This window comes from Cyrtonyx montezumae, unplaced genomic scaffold, assembly GCF_038088225.1.
Source record: "Cyrtonyx montezumae isolate F1298 unplaced genomic scaffold, pur_monq_1.0 scaffold_12, whole genome shotgun sequence".
NCBI classification, from domain to species: domain Eukaryota; kingdom Metazoa; phylum Chordata; class Aves; order Galliformes; family Odontophoridae; genus Cyrtonyx; species Cyrtonyx montezumae.
In genome coordinates, this window is record NW_027071848.1 from 1,639,913 (window position 1) to 1,663,883 (window position 23,971).

At 42.6% G+C, this 23,971-nt stretch overlaps 1 protein-coding gene across 1 annotated transcript in view; it reads right to left on the reverse strand.

Moving 5' to 3' along the window:
• The window catches only part of TENM4 (teneurin transmembrane protein 4), a 334,278-nt gene that overhangs the window by 42,135 nt on the left and 268,172 nt on the right, over window positions 1–23,971 (reverse strand). The window contains exons 18-21 of the mRNA XM_065729933.1: window positions 22,099–22,242; window positions 20,851–21,100; window positions 11,501–11,733; window positions 2,483–2,637 (exon numbers count right to left, since the gene is read on the reverse strand). Coding sequence (XP_065586005.1) covers window positions 2,483–2,637; window positions 11,501–11,733; window positions 20,851–21,100; window positions 22,099–22,242 — 782 coding nt within the window. The remainder of the gene's footprint in view (window positions 1–2,482; window positions 2,638–11,500; window positions 11,734–20,850; window positions 21,101–22,098; window positions 22,243–23,971) is intronic.

Here is a 23,971-nt window from a genome sequence, read left to right on the forward strand (position 1 = left end):
GAGTTGCAAACGAACAGCTGTTCCAGTTGCTCACTGACTTTCAGTCAGTCAGGCAACTCCAAGTCGGAACAGGTGGATTTGATGTCTACTGGTTAACTGAGAAATTGGCCACTTTGTGCCATTCTCCCAACATCTCTTTGTAATTTTTTTTTTTCTTGTATGAAATGGAATGATGTGCTGTGACTCTGGTCATTTCTTTGCTGCAGATCTTCCCCTTCCATCTTTCTGGTTGTTGTACATTCCTGGTTGCCTGAAGTGACTAAATTCACTTATTAGGGGTATTTTGTGTCCAAAAAGGTAGCAGTCTTAGTGGAAGGAGGAGACAGGAGTAGGTTCAAGCCTAGTGCACCATCCCTCATTGTGACTTCATTCAAAACCAAGAGCAAGAAGAGGCCAAGAGTCACACAAAAGATTCATACTTTTAAAACTGAACATCTCCATTACAGCCATGCTTTACTTTTGATGCTCATATTTGCAATTAAATCCTTTTTCAACTTTTTTATTTTTATTTTTATTTTTAAAGTATCACTTGCAAGGTGTTCAGTTAATTATGCCTCCTAATGTCTAGGCTTGTGAAGCTCAGCTTTGTGGCTAAGCAGTGTGCTAAGATCTGCCTGGTCTGATTGTTCACAGAATCACAGAACTGTAGGGGTTGGAAGGGACCTCTAAAGATCATTGAGCCCAATCCCCCCGCCAAAGCAGCTCCCAGCCCAGGTTGCACAGGCAGGCGTCCAGGTGGGTCCTGTACATCTCCAGAGAAGGAGACTCCACCACCTCTCTGTAACAGCTCCAGTGCTCCGTCACTGCACTGTGAAGAAGTTCCCACACACATTTGTGCTGAACTTCCTATGCTTCAGTTTGAGGCCATTTCCCCTTGTCCTATCACCACACACTGCTGAGAAGAGTCCAGCCTCGTCCCTTTGCCTCCTGCTACTTAGATATTTATTGACATGGATCAGATCCACTCTGAGTCTTCTTTTTCAAGAAGGAACAGACCCAGGTCTCTCAGCCTTTCCTCATAAGGGACGTGTTCCACACCGTTTATTATCTTTGCAGCCCTGCACTGGACTCTTTCCTAAACAAGGCTTTGTGTTGTGTTGATTATTCCTTTCTTTATTAATTTTTCCTTCATTAATCTTGCCTTTGGTATGTCTTTCTAGAACATGACTGGTTAATCTGTCCATGCCAGTACACGTTTATCTGAGAATAGCTCATGTCATTTTATGACAGAAAAGAAAGAGGCTTTAGCTGATACATTTTAGCTCATCTTAGAAATGTTTAAATATGACATTGGTAGGCATATAAACCACACAACTTGCCCGAAAATAATTTTTAAACCTTGAATCTACCATGGTCTTGAGGTAACCGCCCCTGAAATTCAGATGAAGTATCAGCAAGATGAGAAATATACTATAAAAATGGCCTTTAACCAGCAAAATTTACTCCTGTAGAAGGCACCAGAGCTTTTAAACACATAATTTCAGCTTGTTCATAAATTGTGGACAGTGGGAAACAGTTGCAAAGAATCAAGAATAACCATTTCAAATTAGAAGGAAAAACAAGAACAGATTCCATATGGGAGCGTGGAAATTATCTAGGTAGCTACAAAAAGGAAACCCCATTGACAACTATTGTGGCTGAATAACAGTACTTAGCCCTCCAGCTATGATCTGTATTTTCATAAGAGATGGTAACATTCCTCTAGCCAGGCAAACCACGAGTGGCTCAAAAGTTTCAAAGGACAGCATCTCGAAACAGGCACGATTTGACAGGTTGGCCAGTGCTCTGCAAAACTGAGCACTGGGCCGTAACAGACTTCTCTTCTGCATTACCCAAAAGTAAAGCAATCATCAAACTGAGATTTCCTTTCTCTCTCTTCTTTTCCCCTCCACCTTTAAGCAGCAGGACTTAAAGCCCAGCATGATGGTAGCTGCAACCAATTTGCAATATGATGCAATTCAAGATTCTTGTTTTCCCGCTGTTGCTAATTTTGGCACCGCAGCCTCTGATCAGCATTTCCTAGATGTTAATTTGTTTCAGGACTAAAATTGTGCTGGGACAAATCAGAATGGGAGGAAGTAATGTAAAAAAACAATGGTTTGCTAAGTTGTTATAACAGAGCAAGGCATATCCCCACTAAAATGAGTGCAGTTGCCTGGTCTTTTTAATTTAAAACAACTAGCTTCTCAAGAAATGAGCCTAATGAAACTTGCTTTCCCAGGAATCTGTGTCTCACAGCTGTGAAAGAAGTCTTAAAGTTTTTCTTACTCTCCAGAAATACTCTGAGTTCACTCAGTTAGGTCTTCTTTCCGTCTTTATAGGCTCTTCCTTTTTGACCCAGTAATTTTCATACTACAAAATACATAGGGATTTAGTTCTCCTTACTTCTTTACCTCTTTGTCAAACTTGTGGAGAGACACGCAGACAAGGTGAAAGCATAGGATTCTTTTCAGCAGAAAACCAAACAAAAAAGTTGTCTCACCTGAGAAATGTCCATGACAGAGTCACAGCTGAGAGGCCGAGCAGATGTCAAGTCATTGGAGCCCAACACTGTTGAGATGATGCCATTCTGATCGATACGCCTGATCATAGTGCCATCTACAAAGTAAATTAGTCCAAATTTGTCCACGGTGATGCCTAGGAAAGAAAAAAGTCAGTCAGTAAGAGAGGAACAGCCAACTGAAAATATATGATGAGTGGAAGATGGTGTCTGGTCTGATCTATGAAAAGGTAAGAATGCAGGTTTGGCTGGAATCAGTATACTTTCTGGCATTCAAAAAGGATGAATTGAATACATGGGAATCCTGGCTGGTAACTCTGAACAGTACCATTACACTGAAGGCCCCTTCAACCATTACTGGCATATAATGAAGTTAGAAATCCCTGGAAAACATGGAAGAAGGCATGGCATCCAGCAAACCCCTGAAAAGAAAAGGTTTTCTAATAGTTATGTGTCCTATAAGTTCAGAAACACGATGCCTTGCTCGTAGTATGAAAACTAAGCCATACACATGAATATGTTACCCTGGTGAATGCTTCAGAGACTGTGATAAGAACACCCATGAAAGATCCGTCAGGTCAAATGCCAGATGAGTAACTGTGGATGAGTTTCTCCTGGCATAATCCCACCAATCTGCAGTAACTCACCTGTTTCTGAATGTGGCTAGGTGATTTATATCACTGCTCAAACCCCCTCTTCAGACACGCTCCTATCACTGGATCTGAAGTCTGTCAACAGCAGTTACAGACTGCTGATTCCTGTTTCCTTCCCTAAAGATATGTGCTATTTCCCTTCCCCTTAGGCATCATTTCTCAAGTACTTGTTATGTTAGCACAACCTCTTTTAATCCTCTTTATCCCAGGCAAGCTATACTCTGCATCTTTCATCAGAGGATTTCATGGTGCTTTACACTTACTAATTAGACCTCATAGCAGTCTGTGAGTGTGATCATCTTAATTTTACGTATCAGGAAAATAAGAGTTAAAGCAATTTTCACAAGGTCATAGAGAGTATTCAAGACTAAAGCAGGAATAAGAAGTTAAGAGCCCCATTCACCTCTCCTTTATGCCAGTATAAATTAAAAATAACTCCGTGGATACTAATAGAATCATTCATTTCATCTATCCCACAGCAGCAGAATGCTGCATGGCATAATGTTTGAGTAGCTCCAAACTCCCAAAGAATGCAAAGGAATGGTAATGTAGAAGAATGCAAAACCTTGCAATGTTTTTTCCCATCCAAATGAATATTCTGCTTGGAATATATGAATATCAGGATCCTTCTGCTTGCTTTCTATCACTAGCAGAGTAACAATCACTTGGCAAAAAATTGACACCTGCATTGTGCATACAAGCAAGTCTCTGGAGCTCATACAATCAGCAGAGGGAAATACCTATTTCTAGGGTGCAATGCATATCATCCTAAAGCAGATGTCTGTATGAGATGATATGAATCCTTCTAGAAGCACTTTTTTCCTTCCCACTTACTATGAAAGTAGACTACAGCAAATGTTTCAAATGCTGCAAATAAGGGACATGGTTTAGTGGGCATGGTGGTGGTGGGTTGATGACCGGCCTAAAACTCAGTGGTCTTTTCCAAGCTTTATGATCCTATGATCTTCAAAGGAAACATTTGTCTGCAGACAGATAAAGTTAGTGACACGAATCCTCTCCGTGATGTTTTTTTGTCTGTCATCATGGTGACTGATATGATGGAAAATCTGCTCCAGACAGAAAGCCTTCAGAAAGCTTCTGAGAAGCGACCAGATCTTGTGTTCCTCCAAACTGCTGTTTTACAGCCAGATCTCCTTCGAAACATTTACCCTCAGACTTTCATCCACTGTGAGGTATGCTGTGAAGTACACATGCAGCAGTTCACAGATTAAAAGTTTTTGCCCTTCATGCAGCAGGGACTAATCCCCTGATTGCTTTGGAAATTAAAATCATGGCCTTCATCCAGCACTGTAACTGTTGCATGGGCTGGGAGCCATGGAGGTGGATGGTAAGTGGAAAAATGTATCATATTTGGTCCTACAGAAATCTACAGAGGAAATGAAATGACACAGAAGATAATCTAGCCTGGAAGTAATGGCAAGAAAACCTTGTTGTTTGAGGGAAAGAACAAACTTTTCCATTTAGCTGAGGCACTAAGAAAGAATTCAAATAAGACTACAACCTGTTGAGTCAAAGTCAGTTAGGAGTCAAGACACCGACGCTGCAGACCATTGAGCTGAATGGGAGCTGTGTATTTTTGCTGGGAGGTAAAAACTGCATTTTCCTTTAGTCCTTCACAGCATCTCCCTGCCTGAAGGGCATCACTCTGACCTGGATTGGATATCTGACCACCAGAGCAGTGAGGTTTCAGAACAGCCTCTAGGGTGATAAGGAAAAAAAATTACTTGCTTCTTTTAAGATCAAGTTCATTAATTTTGGAGGGGATTACATGGCAGGATTTCTGAGATAATGGATGACAAGACTAAATGACCCAAAAGATTGCTTCTAGTCCTACATTCCAATACCTGTGTTTAACTTATGCTGCTTTCACAGCAGGACCATGAAACAAGAGGCTCAGAGAGGAGTGGCAAGAACTTTTTGTACATCTTAATGCTACAGGAGAAGCCACAGCAGTGGTACCACTTCTTGCTGATACGTAATATCATGGAAGTATAGAATGGTTTGGGTTGGAAGGGACATCAAAGACCACCTAGCTCCATCCCCCTGCAGTGGGCAGGGCTGCCAACCACTAAAATCAGATGGTCTTGAACACCTCCCTCCAGCTGAACACCTCAGCACATCAGTTGTATCTTAGCACTTTGTCAAAAGCTGCAGGGAGATCTGGAGGGATACGAATCAATATTCACTTGCATCCATGGCTTGAAGGAAGTTGTCTTTACCTGTCATGACATGTGTCAACATCGTGCCCTGGCTGACACCCTGCTCAGCATGCCATCCAGGATGCTGGCACATGTCACCTGTCACTGGCATCTGCTGCCAAAGGTGATCGCTCCTCTAATTATTTTGCCCACCGAATGGCAATTTCTTTAATGTTTGCTGGTGTTTGTTTGACAACCAGCAATAGAACTGAGCTCTTTAAGCAGTGTGGTAGACCAGCTTTTACAGAGGAGTGCTTAGCTGCTCTTCATTGTCTTTTGTCAAGCACGAGGGATCTGGGAACCCTTTCTAGCTTCACAACCAGCACTTTTCAGGGCTCCTGTCCATTACTCTGCACGACAGGTCAAAAGGCAGCGAAGGGTGGCAGGCTGGATAATGTGATTTTAAATGAGGCAGAATTTTCTCTCCTAGTGAGTTCCGTGTGGATTGGATTGAACTTATCAGCAGTGTGTGCTGACAGTGGCTCCTGTGCTCAGTGCCGAGCCCCGATGGCTGTTCTGATTAACCAGTTACAGCAATAACGACCTGTGTGCACCTTGGCTCGGAAGCCAGCTCTGATTGCTTGATACAGCACAACTTTATTCTGCATTCCAGCTTAGACAAAGAGTTTGCACACCCGAATAAGTTGAAGAGGGATGGTAAAGTTACCACTTATCATCCTGCTTCGGGGGCAATGGCAGGTGCATACACTCTTAACACAGAGCACACCTCTGCTTATCCCTCCTTCACAGAAACCAGGCAATCTCAGTTACCTTACATTTCCTAGGATGCTCTGCAGGGTAACAAAGTTTTCAGTCTGTCCAAGCTCTGATTGCTGTTTCCACATGTCTCTCACATGGCAACTGCTCCAGTCTTTACCTGCAATGACTGTCTCAGAATGCAATTTAATCCCCAGTCCTGGAGTGCCCAAGGACAGGCCTGATCTGGTGGGTGGCAACCAGCCCATGTCACAGGGTTGGAGCTCGATGATCTTTAAGGTCCCTTCCAACCCAACCCATGCTATGATTCTATGATTGATTCTAATTGCAAAGAGGAGCCCGGCTCTCCTACAGGCAAGTCTTTGGACTTGCAGAGAGAAAGAAGCATCCTATGGTTTCTTTGAAACAGATTGGAGAGGTCAGACCACACTTTTTGATAGGAATTTCTGTTTCCTTTCTGATGATGGCACAGTTCCAGTGCTGGGTAATGGGCACAGAAAATGGGTAATTTGCATGTTACGCATGAAAAGCCAAAGGCCTTGGGTGGCTTTGACAGAAGGCTCCTTTTCAGGTTTCCATAGTAACATAAGGGAATTGAAGATTTGCAACGTACGGCTCGAAGTTCAGTCTCACAGTTACTAAGAGAAAACATCTGCTGCCACAAACCAGGTGGTGTTGCAGACCCACATTCTGATCTTTAGGTTATGAAATACATGCGTTAAGAAATCACATTGGTTCAGTTGGTGGTAGGTGGGTGGTTGGATGAGATGATCTTCGAAGTGTCTTCCAAGCTTAATGATTCTACTTAATGAATTTTCTATGATTCCTCTTAGGCAGCCAGAGATCCCATAAGAAACCAGGGCTTGGAGCATCACGTGTATCACACCAGCCAGTCGTGCTGATGGAAAGTTGTGACGTGATGACATTTGCTTGAAATGTCAGGACCTTGTAGTGTGAGGAGGTGACAGCACAACGTCCCACTGCAAACAGCTGCTGGAACACAGGGAGTTTGTTCTAAAAATGAACCACTAAAAGGGACTGAGTTGCACTTCTAGCTCTACTTAGGGAAAAAAAAAAAGGGTGGGGAGAGCCCTTTTAAGTGAAAAAAATAGGTGCTAAAGGAATACAGATTTGGAGCTTTCTTGTCAGGCTGGATGCTGAATGACTGGGTGATAAAATGGCAGATGAAAATCAATGTCAGTAAGTACAGAGGAATTCACAGGGGAAGGAGTAAGTCTAACTACCCATACGCAATGACAGGCAGTAGAACAGCTCAGAGAAGTAAAGATTTTGGATTTCCTGAGAAAAGTTTTTTGCAAAGATCAGCTTGGTGCTCTGCAGTGGTCAAGAAAGGAGCTAAAAGATAGGAATGGTTGAGGAAAGGCAGAAAGAACAGAAAAAACTGTCCTGGTTGCAAAAAAGAACACATTTCTATATCATGGCTAAACAAATTCTGGAAATTAACAGCACAAGACATCCTCCAGAGGAAAAATGTAGGTGTTCAGGGAGATCTCTCAGCAAACTGCTGATGACATCTAAGCACAGGTCCAGGAGCAACTTCTTTTGGAAGTCCAGATGAGAGCCTGGGTTGTTAGTGGGGCAGCGTAACTCCGTCGTTGCCCCTTTCCCTGTGTGTGTCTTCTGGCCAAGTTTAGAGAAGATATTTTGTTCAGTCAGCCTCTGGTCTTCCTTGAAATGCTCATTTAATTCCTATTTGACAAAATCTGAACAGATTGTGGAGGGCTCAGTTTCTTCTTATGATACTGTCAAACTCCAGAACGCTTAGCGAACCTCTGAGATTTTGTTTACACATTCGGCAGGACACAGTGAAGGAAGCAATCTGTCCCAAATTAATTACTTCATTCTGCATTGTTTTTGCAGTGCTAAATGAATGAGATCCCCACCCCCCAGCCCTGTCCCTTCTGAAACCATCTTCCAATCATGTCAGACTTGTCACGGCAATCTCTCTTAATTGCAGGCTCCTTGGTAATTTCACTGCCACATTTTTCTCAAGGAGAACCACTGGTGAGTACTCAGATGAAAACAAATGCTCTGACAAGCTGGAGTTTTAATTCTTCTTTAGATGGCTTGTAAAAGAGGATTGTTATTAGCAGATGATAATTAAAAAGTGGTAACACTTGAATTTGCAAGGATATATTGAAATCCACCAGCACGTGAAAGGGCCAGTGGGCCCTGTGGCAAACCATAGAACCAGAATGGTTTGGGTTGGAAGGGACCTTTATGATCATCTCATTTCAATTCCCCTGCTCTAGGCAGGGACACCTCCCTCTAGACCAGGCTGCTCATAGCCTTATCCAGCCTGGCCTTGAGTGCTTCTAGGATGGAGGCATTCACAACCTCACTGGGCAACGTGTCTAAATGACTGGGAGCATCACAGCTATGACAAATACCCTGACCAAACAACTGCCACCACTATTTCATCTGTCAATCCACCTGTCCCGTCGATCTAGCTGTGCTATTAATTTCCAGAACTTGTTTAGCCGTGGTATGGAAAAGTGGGTTTTTTTGCAACAAGTTTCTTTCCACTAAAGGAAGGGCCAGAAGATCTACCTAGATCCGATGCTTGACTGGTCCACAAAGTTAAAGGTAGATCCGAAAGACCCATAGAAGTGATGGCTGCCCCATCCCAGGGCACAATCAAGGTCAGGCTGGATGGGGCTCTGAGCACCTGACGGAGCTGTGGGTGCCCCTGTTCACTGCAGGGGAGATGGAACAGATGACCTTTAGAGCTTGCATCCTACCCAAAAGATTCTTCTGTGATTCAGTTCTATGAATTTGATACCCCATGGCAAATACATCAGTTTTTATGAATTACTGTTTTTCATCTAACAGGATTCCATTCTTTCAGCATTTTTCAGCAAGCTGCAAGTACCAGTTAATTAAAAGCTCATTAATTAAAACATCATGAAAGTGAACAAGCTGCAAAGATGTCTTTAAAATACATAGTAATTATCTTTGGTTAAAAAATAACTTCAGCCTTAAAAAGTCCCATGAATACTAGTGATTCTTAAAGAGCTGAACTCTCCAAATCCTGCCCTGCTGATATTTCTATAGCTACAGAATCATTTCCTCACATACTCTGGTCTTTCACTTCCTTTGCCGAGAGAGGGGAGCAGAGGGTAACCTGAGGAATACTGCTTACTTGTACAAGAAGTCACTTTTATATTGAACTAATCTTCAATACCTTCACACCAAGGAAGAGGACTTGCAGGTTTTTTCTGCTAGGATGCACTGCAGTGAAGGTATAAACAATGCTGACATTACACTGTCAGTGCGAGTTTTCACTGTTAATCATTTATTGAGGTGAATGGGAAGTGAGTCACACCTGCCAAGGCTACTTGTCTCAGCAGGCTTTGCAAACCTGGGCTAGAACCAGATCAGAGAACAGTGTTTGCAAACTTCCCATTGGAGGTGTGGGCTCTCTGTATTATTATTTTCTTGTTGTCATTTTCCTTCGTGTCATTTCCTCTTGCACTCTCAATTTACTTCTGTTCCATGAAATTTCAGAGCTATGCATGCATTCTGCTGCTGTGTGACTGAGGTGGAAGAAGGGCCTCCTGAGTGCCTGAATTGCAAGAAGGATTTCAGTGCTGAAAGCTTTGAACTCCACAGCTCTGTTTCCCACAGCGAATGCAGAAACGTAATGCAGCTAAACCTTGCAACCTCCACCAGTGTAGGGAAATGAGTAATATTCCTCTTATCTTGTACAAGGGAGAATGGAGGTCCAACTAAAGTTGTTTTATTTTGCACTGGTTAAACATCAAAGTGGTGCAGAAAATTGGATTACAGATCTCTGGATTCCCTGATCTCATGACTCATCTGTCAGACTGTCAGCATCTCTGTGCCCAAGTCACTTCATTTTCTTTTCACTCATTTCAGTGAGACAATTTCTACTTTGCAACCTGCTCGCAGGTAGTTCCCTTTCTGTGCCTCTGACAATACTTCATCTCAGTATCATGGTCACATCATGGGAGTCTGGATTGCCTGGAATCCATTCTGGGCCCTTTGAATATTCCTAGAGGAGCAATTTGGCCTTCAGTGCTCTTTGACACAGAGAACATCTTCCAAGGCAATTTCTTCTGCATCCTGCCAGGAAATAGCTTGCCCAAATGTAACAGAAAATATCACGAATGGAGATGATACAAAAGGTCACTAAATCACTTTGGTTTTTTTTGAATTTAGTAACAATAATGTCATCTCTATGTCAAGAAAAATAACTCCCCAAGAAATCCAGTCAAAAAGAGAAACAGCATCTCAGCTGCCTTCCTCTTGCCTGCTCTTTGTGAAATAAATTGTTAAAGGACCCCCGAGATTTGCTGAGAAGCTGCTTGGATGGGCTTGGAAATTGATGTGGTAAGGAAGGAGGGAGCTCCCACTCCCGTGTGAAAGGGGAAAAGAAACCTGCAGCACAGTGATGTCCAAGCTGAGAGCCTATAAGTAACTCTCCTCAATCCTAACACCTGGGCAAGAAGAGCAGGTAAAAATGCCACATTTCTTAAAGCATTCCCACACAGGGGTCCATCTCTCCTCACAAACACTGCAGAAGCTGTGTGTACCAGCAGCATCTTCCACCCCATTTTTGCACTCTGTATGTGTTTGGTTTTGGGTTTTTTTTTTTTTCAGAGGAGCTGTGGACAGCTGGGTGGGACGACGTCCTCCATCTGCAGGGCTTGTTACCTTGAGATTGCCAGACTGAAGTCTTGGCTATGCACAGAGCTGCATATGTTTGGCTAGACCTGTTTTGTACAATTTAGTTCACAGCCATGAAGGATGTGTGATGCTTTTATTCTGATTTGACTGTGCTTTTATCAAATATAAGCAAGCTAATCATGAGCCAGGTGAAGGCATACTGAACTACATCATTCTTACATTAAAATTAGCACCTACTCTATATTAGATAGAAGATAGATACCATGATACATAATGTGGATGCATAAACCTGAGTTTTATGTACCTCTGAGCTGCCTTCAGCTTTTGTTAGGATTTTATATACAGCAATACTTATAGAGCTTATTTTTTATGTCAAGAAAACCTCAATGAGCTGAACATAAGTGAATCTTACCCAGTTTGGTAAGGACCAAACACTGCTATTTGATAAGGAGGAGGAATAGCTATAGCAGGCATAAAATTGATGGGTGGTTTTATTCTATTGCCCTTTGCACATTTGCCCATTGCTACTTGCTTCTGGTTTGGCACTAATCCCAGCTGCTCAACAGTGACTGGCTGGGAGCAAGACGTACCCTTTTATTTCCAAAGGCAAGCCCTTAGCACGTGTTATAGGATTGGTTTGAGATCGCCTGCGAAATCCTAGGGCATTTTCTCCAGCATTACAAGACAATTCCCTTTCAGAAAGATACCCTAAAAAACCTGTGGAGAAGAAGTAGTCTCACCCCTGGGATTTGTAAGGGTAGCGTCGGTGCCTTTGCCTCCATCTCCGCAGCGGGTATCATCAAATGGGAGGCACTGGTCTCCAGTTCCAGCCAAGACCTCTGAATTCTTCACAATGTCCTTCACCGAGGTGGTTGATTTGATTTTGTAGATACGTCGGCTGTTGGTGTCAGAGAGGTAGATGGAGCCAGTGATTGGATCTGTGGTCAAGTAATACTTATGAGCTGGGCTGTGGCTGAAAAAGAAGGGCACGATGTTATTATTTTTCGGGATGATTCGCTTCCTTATGTCTACGATCAGTACAAGCACTTCAGAGAATAAAAATGCACAGGGTGGACAAACTGGGAAAGGGAAGCAGTGCTGTATTTGAAAATCTTAGCATAGGTGCGTTAACGAGCCCAATCTGTGACCAGTTGCTGGAAGGGCAACTGAAAGGCACTGAAAAGGACAGGGCTTGCTGAATGAAGACAAATGCATGCCAGGAACTATTACAGATTGAGTTCCAGTGCTTGGAATTGCTTTATTTAATGTAGCCCTGAAAATGGTGTTAGTGCAGTGCCAGACAGTGAAGGGAAGACCACACTAGAAAAAAGTGAAAAATAAATGTATCTGCCCTCACAAGGAAGAACCCCAGACAAAATCCCAAATGGAGACCTAAAATTAAAGCACTCGAAGATGTAATTGTGAAGATCTCCGCACTGGGCTCAGCTGGTGTTCCTGCATATAGATCCCACTGACTTCAGCAAAGACCCTAGAGTCCTGTCCTGTCCTTGTGGAGATAAGAGGCTTGTCACCACTGAATTCAGCTGGGCCTCAGTGAAGGGAGAAACCAAATGACCTTTAGGTCATCATGCTTTGCCCTAAATAACAACATGAACTAGACGGGCTGAGCAATCTGAACACCAGAGCTTTGTTAAATAAGAAAGGGTGGCTATGAAAATGGGGTGAGCAGACAAAAGGATAACATTTTTAGCTCCACAGTCACAACATTAAATGAACCCAAGACTGAAAAAATAGATAATATCACTGGAAGTTTTCAAGATTGGGTTGGATGAGGACATGGGCAACCTGATCGGGTGCCTGATCTAGAGGTTAGCAACCCTGCCTGCAGCACTGGAGCTGGAACTCAAAGAGCTTTGAGGCCCCTTCTAACTCAAGCCATTCTATGACAAACCAGTATCTGCATTAAGGAAAGTACCTGATGGAGCTGGCTAGAAGCAACAACCAGATTAATTTACACACAATTTAAACAATTTTAAGAAACTGCTTTTGAAGAATTCTGTCTATTGCTTGGCAAGACTTTATTTTCTTAAAATTAAATACATACTATCAGGGGTTATTGAACTGCATTTGTTCGAAGCCTGAAAACGCCTCCATCCTTCTAAGGGTGTAAGTAAGTAGGCTAAGTAATAGCTGGAAGAAGTACAAAAAAGTCTCCCCTTTTCTCCAGAACTCCTCAAAAATGCCCAAACTCATCAGTTAACTAGAATTCCTAATAAATGTACAGGTTCAGAGTTGTGCTCTTGTGGAATGTTCCAGGAGAAGCTTGTTAGAAAGCTAAGTGTCAATCACAGTTGACTCTGTACCTCACATTAAGAAATTTCCTCTCTCCTTCAACCTTTACATTAGGTAAATTAACCCCTCTTCAGGCATGTAAAAATTACTGAATTATTGTCAGGTTTAAGAAGGCATTCTTCATTCAAATTACTTAGTACTTGGGGAAGAAAAGCGCCTTTCTGATTTATTCTAGAATATCTCCTGTGATTTAGCTTATTAAAGTCTGAACAGATTCCATCTCCACAAATGACACTGATTCTTGCTAAATAAAATGCTTTGACCTTCAAGACAGCTCCAGCCTGACAGTTCAGTCTCCATCAGTATTCCCTCCCAATGACAGCAGGCTGGTAGGGTGTTATTTCATTTACCTCCGTGTCACTCACACTAAGCAAGTGGCTTCGGCCCTGGTGGAGGATGTTCCCAATGGGAATCCATCATTTCTTTTGATTGGGGCCTTGCATTGTTCACTGGCTGTCCCAACAAAGCTCAGCTGAACGTCAGTCAGCTTTTGTGTTGTTCATAATCTTTATTTTGTATGGGAGGTGGACAAGAGGAGGAGATTTTTAATGGCACCTTGCAATTCTTTATCATCTTCGCCTGGAAAGCATAGATAGCTCTCACTGAGTCTTACAGCAGGCAATCTGCAGATAGGTGAAATTAAACAACTTTTCCTTTACATGGTCAAGCTTCTCAACTTACACGGTCTAATAACAGGACAAGGGGGAATGGCTTTATACTAGAAGAAGGGAAATTTAGGTTGGATGCCGGGGAAAAAATATTTACTCGGAGGGCAGTGAGGCCCTGGCACTGCTGCCCACAGAGCTGTGGGTGCCTCATCTCTGGAGGTGCTCAAGTCCAGGTTGGATGAGGCCCTGGAGCTGGTGGGGGGCAACCAGCCCACAGCAGATCTCCACAGGTCCCTTCCAACTTCTGTGATTCTGTGAAACCATCTTTTCAGCTGTGTGAACAATAGGAAGCACTAGCTCATTTTTATCAGCTACATTGGTGTTTACAGGCAAGGCTCATCGTGGACTCCTGAGGACTGCTCCATGCACGGTGCTGTTTGACGTAGGAAGGCTCCCTTGGATGGCTTATACAATGGAGTGCCATGGAGGAGGGATGCTAAAATACAGACTGTTACAAATGAACAAGCTGTAATTTACCCCACTGGTTTGGGCCAACAGTTTTCACTACAGGGAAGGAGTCACGTTCTGACTTTGCATGAATTGCATAATATCCTACACTGGAGATTTTGTGGAACACTTTGAGATCCTTCAAATCTCATCAAAGGATGAGAGGTGCTGAATAAACCTAATGTAAAAATACTGTAAAAAAAAAATCAAAACAAAAAACCTGTAAAAGTTCCCAACCTGCTTTTCTTCGTCTGTGACAATGCATGAGCACCAGAGCCAGGAATCTGCTGGCCTTGCTTTTTATTGAAAGTCACAATTAATAGGAAAATCTGAGTGGCAAATTGGACTGAACTGAGCAACAACTGAAATAAATCTGCCTGGGGCAAAGCAGAGATTTTTGTCTTTTCCTTTCATCCTCTCTCATTGCTCAGTTAGATAAAGGAGCAAAACAAAAGACAAGATTTTTCGCTATTCAAAAGACAATCAGTTACAGTATTTGTAGTCTTAAGAGTATTTATCCCCCATACTGAGACTGCCACATCTAGGAATGGGCTGAGGGGAAAGAGTTGATTTCCAATTCAGATTGTTCCCCGTGCTATTGAGATTTTTTCAGAAGAAACTTCGAGCACTGTATTGATAGCTTAATTCCCTGAAGCAATAAAGCCGAGTTGATAGGATGGGGTGGGCTGATCCCTACCAAATCCAGACTGGTTAGTGGGTAATAGCAAGCACAGTGATGTAGTCACTGGCAATTAGGACATAAGCACTTAGCACTACGAAGTGAAAAGAAGGTGATATGGCTTCCCAATATGCTTGATGTGCTGTGAGAGCATATGGAAATCTCTCAAGTTCACAGCAATCCCAGTTGGTTGGGGCTGCATATAGGCTCCCTCTTGTCCACTTGCTTTATTTGCTTCTCATTATTAGGACAGGATAGTGCCAACGCTCTCTGGGGAGCTCTCAGGTAGCTCATGAGATTCAAAGGGATAAGAACACTGGGTGGATAGGCAGACACACTGCACTCATCTCGACTGTTTCTGTAGTGCTACCATAGATGCACAGGCTGTCATTACTCCCTTGGGCAAAGAGGCCATGTTTTGGAGGAGCCTGAGGAGGGGACCTCGTGCTGCAGTCAGGCTCTGAGGAACAACGTTGGGAAAAGGGAGATGGTCCCTGATTTCAGTAGGTTATGTATGATAAGCAGTCTGCATCTTCTAGCTCACTGACTTCTGTTCAAAGCCATCCCATCTGAGCTTTAGATGTCTACGAGGCAGACGCTTACATATAAAGTGGCTGCCTTTATGTCAGTAGAGAAACCATCCCTGAAAACTTTCTATGCCAGCTGCCCTCTTTCCCTCTGAGCCCCGCTGGCCACATGCATTTGCTGGTGACTAAAGAACAACTGAATTCCTGAAGTCAAGGATTTTTGTTCCGTGGGGCTGTTTCCATGGCTCCATGCTCAGCACCCTGCAGCTCACAAACAGAGGATTTGATTACAGCCTGTGTGAGGTACTGGGCTTTTTTTCTCCCTGGGTGACATTCAATAGATTAGCACATAAGGAGGCCACACAGCGCAGTGAGCTGAATTTACACTTGGCCTTTTAGTGTTTTCAGTTGGTGTGCAATGCCCAAAGCTCTTTTAGTGTCACAGACTGGATAATAAAACTTCATAGCGATGCCATAAGCCAACCCACAAACTGCAAAGGACTTTTGATCTGATCCTAGGGCAGTTTTCTCAGACATCTCTTTTTGCAACTAATTGTGGCAATTGTCTCTCTGAGGTCTGAATGGAAAGAAGAATGGAGGAATATGTCTATGTGTGGACACTTTCTGCATATTTGCTAGACAGAAATGCTTCACTGCCCTCCATGTTCCTGCAGAGAAAAGATAACAATAATAAACAGCAAATTATTATTGCCATGCTTGGAAAAAATCATTAGCTTCTATTGGCCCCATCAAGACAGGTCCATACACACACACATATGGGAGTAAGTTCATATTCATCTATCACCAAATGACAGATGAGTGTAAAATTGGGAGGGATCACTATTTGGTGATACTTTTTGGGTTAGCTGACATTTCCATGTTGGCCCACAGCCTTTTTGGCTGTTACAACAGAGTTGGATCTTAGCAACCCATGCTGTGTTGTAGAGCTAAGCCTCTTAGATGGTAGCTGTGGAGCCTTTAGAGAGCAAGATCACAGCAGGTGACATAACTGGGAGGAAATCTTTTTTTTTCCTCTGAAATGAGGAAATTTTTGCATATGGACTGCAGCCTTTTTGAACCACTGAGATTCACAGAAGTGAATCTCACTCTCTGCAGCTACTGCCTGCCAATGATGTCAAGCTTAGGACCTTATGGAGCTCAGAGCAACTGCAGCTGCAGCTAAGACTACACCCGCTCGTTTTGCGGTGGCTCGGGAATGAAGAGGCTTCCTAACAAGAAATGTTTGAGGAAGATGACATGGAACAGCTGCTAACACGCACGGATGACTCTCTTAATGCAGTCTCAGATGGCAATATTTGACCTAGAGCTCCTCCTCTCCTCCACCCTTACCAGTCACCTTTGGACTGCACTGGAGTGGGAATGTCTTCTTCTCTTTTCATTTAATTTCTTATTTTCTAGGAATTGCCTGAAGTAAAGCCCTGCCAAATTCATAAAGCTCTGGTGGCATCTGCAGCATCTCTGGCCAGTCCATATATCTTGGCTCAGTTATCGCCTTCATATAGAACGACTCTTCTTGTAACAGCTATTCAGCTGCTGTCCTTCACTGTCTAAACAGGTGCACTTTTGTGGCTATGTATTTCTAGGTCATTAAGGATACAACCTGGCTGTTCCAAAGAGAAATGAGTTTTTCTATTGCCTTCAAATGATGTGAATGAGGAGCTGGGGGCTGGAACTCAGCCTGATGAAGACAGTGCAAAGGTCTTCAGTGCCAGCCTTGCAGCCAAACTCATAGAAGCTCTGGGCCAGTTCATTATAGAGGGGGAGCTCAGTCTTTCATTAATGTTTTGGCAACAAGACAAAAAACCACTTTCTACTCCATTGCATTTCCAGGCATGCAGATAAAATGAACATTTTTGGTTTTGCATAGCCTCTGTAAAGCCAAAGAAACAGCAAAGAAAAAACATGGAGCAAAAAAGAAAAAAAGTTCCCAATCCCAAATGCACATAGAAAACAAAACTCAAAACATCCCAGCTCCACAACCTAGCTTTCTAATTTAGAAAGCATGTGGGGAGAAGGATGGGAAACTTGTCAGAGCCAGAGAAGCCCTTGCAAACACAGACAATGACAGGAGGCTGACACCTTCCTGAACGAAACTGATTGCATCAAACTCACTGCAACTCCAGTGAACCCAAGTGACAAATATTCTTAGTGACAAAGCTCCAATTCAGGAGTTGCTCTTTCATGTTGTTTTCTTGTCATTACTTCCTTTTTTATTGCACTTCTTGGCTAAGGTTCTGAGCTGCACTGCCTCCTTGCTACGCCTCGTGTATTTTCACAAAACGTGAATGCTCTCAACATAGAGCTCTGATTGATGAAGATTTACAAAATCTTACATCCTTAGGTGGGTAGTGCTGAGGTGCATCTGACCTTCCATTTTGTCTAGTCCTCTCCCCAAAACTGAAAAGGAAGACATTCCACCATATGAGAATTATTTTTCCACCAAAGCTTGTCAAGTGACCTGTGTCCTGGAGGTGCCCTCTCTTGGTTAATTCCCATCCACTTTTCTTCCACCCTCCTCATTATAGACCCTCCTCTTGTGTCTATATTTCCTCTGTCTGCAACTACAACAGATCATGCCAAAGTCTGCACGATTCTGCTCCGTGATTAATGGCTCCCCATTCTGATGACTGATCACCTATGCCAGCTTTAATCACAGCAGCTTCATTTCCTATTGAATCATCTGGAAATGGCACTCGTGGCTCACTGTGTAACAACATGCAACAAGACAGGGAGCAGCATAAGAATTCTCCACTGGTTGGCTTACCTATGTCTGAAATCTTTATTTCTGACAGAAGACAGGAAAGCAGGGAATAGAAGAAAGAATGAGGTGTTAGAGGCTCAATTCGAAGCATTATTAGCAGATTGAAAACTTGACAGTAACTGTATCATACAATGCAATAATAAATAAAGATTTAGCTGGAACGACACTGATATATTTTATATTGGATATTACTTGTCAGTGAGCTCACTTATGTATCACTGCATATCACAAAGGAAGTGGGATCTCACCTGCTTGGAGTTATCCACTTAATGTTAAAAGATAGGACCAGGCAGACTTTGTCACACAGAGCTAAATGTATGTGAAAGTAGATATCTGCACAGTTTTTTTTCCCACTAGCACTCAAAGCAATATTTTGTGATTTACAAAGGTAACTTCCCAGTTGCACCATTGTGGGTGGCAGTTCATTGCTGTAACCTCATGAACTCCAGCCCAGAGGACTGAAATAATTCTGAGCTGGACATTTTTCATGGGTCTGGTTACATACCCAGCTGCAGTTATCTGTGACCCATAATGCATTTGCTTTCCTCTCTACAACAGAACACTACACTTAAAAAAAATAAAAGAAACAAAAGAAAAAAAAAAGCCCATAACAGCCCAAATCCAAATAGTGAGGGTGTTAATCTCTACAGAGATGCTGATTTGAGAAGGCACAAGCAAACTCTACTTAGTACAAAAGCAATGGCTTTCCTCCATAGCTTTTAGTCAGCCTGCATCTGAACCCACGTGCTTCATAGCACACCAGAGTGAAGAAACGTTTATTAGATCCAGTAACCTAAGTGTTTGCACAGATGAAGCAGCAATCGTTCCAGCAGATTTAAATCTGGAGTAAATTTAACTTTGTGGCTCTACGCAAAAGTCAGCAAGGCCACTCTGTCAAGGCTCCCAATTTTCTCTTTTCCAATCAGGAAACACTCTGTAAAACCACCACCGGGTCTGGCATTTCCACTGACAATGAAACAGAGATTGGGTTTTCCAAATTGTACTTATGGGAATGAGATATTAATCCCAGCGAGTTGCAATGGGATTTTGGCTCCAAATCGCCTGGGATCTCCTGGAAATCTCACCTTTGGTCATTAAAATAACTTTGTGGCACTGGAAGAATATTATATTCTTTAATGTGGGCCAGCACAGAAGATTTATCCCACCTTCTCATCTTACAGATACGAGAGATACCGTGTATTTTTCTATCACAAAAATGAATTGAATAAATCAGCCTTTTGCCTATTTCCTTGAAAGGTACTCCAGCAGCCCTCTGTAAACATGTCACTGTGGGCTTCCAGATCCTACAACTCCTCATTTTGTCACCTCCATGTGGGCAGAGCAAGGTGCCGACCTTGTGACAGCTGTCTGGATTTTGTTCTCATACACCACAGTCTACAGCTCTATGTGCCAAATTAAGCCTTCAGCAAGGTCTTGTGGGTGTAATGACTGTGGTGTGTTCGTTAATGAAGGACTAAATGGATCTCAGAAAGCAATACTGCTGTAGATCAGTCCTTCTATTTTTCACCTGCAGCCTTGTGGAGCAAATGGTAATACAAAGCAATGGTGCATGGAATCCTGCTGCACTGCTCAGCTGAAATGGGGCCTTCCACGTGGCACTATTTGCAGAAATGGCCTTACTTTTGTCCCCAGAAGACATGATGTTAAAATGGAGTACATCAGGGTTTCTTGCTTTCTGAGATAGTCTCTTTCAGACCAGGTCTTAAGAGCTAAATGGGAGTGTCAACGGTCCTACGATACAAACTTCATATGGAGCTCTCAGGTCAGGTCCTCCAAGTAGAAAAGCCTCATTCAAAAATACTCATCTAACCCCAGTGACATTCCTGGAGTCAGTCTAGCCTGGCCACGTGAAGAGTCCAGAACCATGCTCTGGTGCTCTGAAGTAAATAAGTGTAACTGTTATGGAAATGTTACAGATGAGAAATATTACTACTGAAGTCAATATGAAATTTCAGCTCCAGTCACGATCTATTTAATGTCCTCAGAACTCGTGATAAAACTGTAATGTTCTCTCCCCTTCCTTATTTGTAGTGGTTTCTCTTTAACAGGCCTCCAAAGTTTCTCCTGATATATCGCTTTCCTTTGTTATTTTGAGGTAAAAGGAAATGCTTCAGTTACTCTAAGATGCTCCATCTATATCTTCACCCTGTAACAGCTGTTCAGTTGGAGACTAGAGGGAACCAATATGTTTGTCCCTTAAAAACAACGAGAAAAACCACTGGTTTGTGACTCCCTAGGTGATCATCCTGTCTTAAGTATGAATGATCATCTATCCTGATTAACCTCTATGTACTGTCATCAGTGCTGTGTCCTTCCATGTCTGGGTTATCCTGGAGGCTGGTTGTTAATTTTAAGAATTCCCACTGGCCTATGAGTAGACCGAATGGGAAACATTAACACAGTTTGATTTAGCAGCACGAAACTGTGACAGTATTTTTAGTATGCGATGAACTTGCTAGGCCAAATTTTCTCTGGTGTAAGTCAAAATTAGCATAGTTGCAGAAGAGGCAAATCTGGACAGGTTTATTTATTTTTTTCTTTCCTTCTCTTTCTGTGTTTTCTGTTACAAGTTTTTCTTATTTTCCTTTTGGGTACGTGAGACTGTGCAGGACTTAACTGCACAATTACAACAGCCACATGCAGCACAATGTACCTTAGTTCCAGTATGTTGGTGACATTGCCAGAGGGAAAGATTCTTCGGATGTAGTTGAAATCTCCAACATAAAGACTTCCATCAGATCCACATGTTAGGGCAACAGGAGCCAGGAGTTTGTTCCCATCTGCAAGACCATTGCAACTTGGACAAGAAATGCTACGTCTACGGCCATTGCCCATAATGCTTCCTATTACAGGAGGCTGCTGGGAAATAAACTGGTTTTCCCCGTTTCCTTTATGCAAGATACCTAGAGAGAGAAAAGAGTGATAAAGGAATCAGGAAACTGGATTCACAGGGAGGATACAGTGGCACTGCTGGAAGTGGGAAGGAGGTGTATCGTGATCGCTAGAAGAAGGTCAGCTCATCTGAAGCAAGCCTTTTTTTTTTTACAGCCCCACATTACTTGCAAGGTAAAAGCACACAGGGAGAACAAGACTTTCTATGCTTGTGAATGAAACACTCTTTTCAGCATCTCTTGAATTTTCACCTTCCTTTTCTGTCCCTCTTTTGCCCTGTAATTTGAAGCCTGCCAGGTAAAATAAATAAATAAGTAAATACATACATCACATTGCTCATGAAAAGGTAAGAGACAAGAAAGTCATGGTGCGTGCTCTAGAGAAATGTTTCATCTACAAAGCTCAGAGGAGCTCTGCGTTTGTTCTCTATAAGCACAGTGTGGACTGAATTTAGATATTTTCTCCCATATCACTGCCACCATTCAGAGACAGACTGTGCTTCCATCTTTTGATTGCATTCTGGTCACCTTTCAGGTTTCTCTGCTGCAGTCCTGAGCTTTCTTCAAGGGCTCTGGAACCTTCTATTTTCCCTTATAACCCATGAAGCTTCCCATTTCTGCAAGTCCACTTGCACACTGCAGGATGTGGCTGGGTGGATTTATAACCAGTGGTAGGCACAATGTGAACACACTCACTTGTTTGTTTTAGGATTATTTTCCTTGCTAATCACCTTTTTTAAACATAATACAAAGTTAGAGGCGCCCATATATTTCATGGGCATTATCTGATTCACCACAATCAGCTTCTTTTGGATTCAGACACACAAAATTGCTTCTAAATGCTTCTTAGTGTAGGTTACATAAATAATTTGTTGGTAGAAAAAAAAAAGATAGAGTTCTTACATTGGTCAGGTTTCTCCCTTTCTCTTTTTTAATTGAATTCTTAATGATAAGTAACTGGGACATGACACACCACAGTATTCTTCAGTTATGTGCTACAGCCAACCTACCACTTTGTATGTTGAGGGCATGGTGTTTGTCCAAGGACCATCCTCCAAGTTTGGAAGCATCGATTTCATAACCCTGAAGCACAGCTGTCCTCTTCTCCCACAGGATCAAGTCAGGACAAGACTCGTACTCATAACCCACGGAAACTGTAAGCAAGAGAGAAACAAAAGACCCCCTCCACATCAGTAACCTGAAAATGTACAGTCTGCACACTCAGAATTTCAGCCTAGCTCTACACACAACTGCCTATTTCATTTCTAATGTCATCATCATCACATGGACTTGCAGTGTTTCCCAAAGGCCATCTGCATTTAAAAAGGTTGACGGAGTTGTAGATGTTGGACAAATGTGCTAAATGCTTAAAAGGCACTGTTTTAAAGCCATATCTTACAGCAGTGACTGTTCTAGAATGTAGAGCAATGCCAGATGCCTAAATGGGAGCATTATAATCCTTTTTACCATCTTCAATGCATGTCAGGACTTTGCTGAAAATCACTGCCTTAATTTGAGAGTAAAGACTCAAATGAAGCAACGGGCAATGAACAGATATCAGTTTTAGATGTCAGGTCACTTGTGGTCATTGATAATGTCAAAAAGGTACACAAAAGAACATGGTTTTGTTTGTTACAACGTCTAATCAGAGTCTTTCATAACCCTGCTACACATACTGAACTTATTTAGGAGTAAATTGATGTCAGAAGAAGAAGAATCATGTTTTTGACAGAATGATGATTCCTTTATGATTTTCTCAGAAGTAGCAAGACCCAGTTTTATTGGCCTGCTTTTCTTCTGCCCTACCTTATCTTTCCAGCACTAATGCTGGAACAGAGCAAAACTGTAAGTTCTGCACGAATGAAAAGGAATTACATGGCTAATTTTTTGCCCATAAAAAAAAGTCTAATCTCCAGAGCGGTGTTGAGCTGTAAGTGAACTCAGGATCTCCCAGCAAATACAGCCCTTTGAAAGATCACACAGGGGGAGATGCAGTTCAGGAAATGAAGGCTTGATGTTTTCCACTGTGCTAATGGATGGAGGCATTGAAAACCTGAGAGCTGATGTCCATAGTACCCTGAGGCTACAGAGCTGTGTCATGTGTGCCAGGACCACCTGCTCATTTAGCATCTTAAAGGGCAAATAAACATAGTATTTCAGTACATGCTATAAAGGAACAGTTCTCATTCTGGTATCTGAACTGGGTAAGGTTCAGCAAGTTGTATCACCCGGCCTGCTCAAGACAGCTGAGTTTAGTGACTGAGTACAAGGAATGTACCTTTTCTCCCTCTCAGAAACAAGATGAGCAAGAAACTTATCTTCTGTGAGGCTACGAGGAATCAGAGCACCATCCTTCTGCCAAAAAGAGCTCAATTTATTAAAGATCTCTCCCATCTTGCTAATACCATGGCTTTGCCATCCCGAAAGGGTTGCTCAGCACTCGAGATATTTGACTGTATTTCCTCTGGATGTCCATCAGATAGGAAGGAAAAACTGCAGAGAAGCATCACCTCTATTCACTACACACTCCATCCTTCCCTGCAGCATCACGCATTAGATGCCAGGGAAATTTTCCACTGAGAGAGTGATGAGATGCTGGAGCAGTCTGTGTGGAGAAGTCAAGGATGTCCTGCTCTTGGAGGTGTTCAAGACCAGGTTGGATGGGACCCTGGGCAAAGTGTTCTAGTGTGTGATTTAGTGGTTGGTAGCTCTGCCCATGGCAGGGTTGGAGCTAGATGATCTGTGAGGTCCTTTCCAACCCAAAGCATTCTATGATTCTATGTGGCATGTTGAGCATGCAGAGCCTGTCTGTCCTCTGACACGAAGCTTCTGACAGCGTTTTGCAGACGTAACTGACTGTACAAAGCACAAAAGAGAACATCC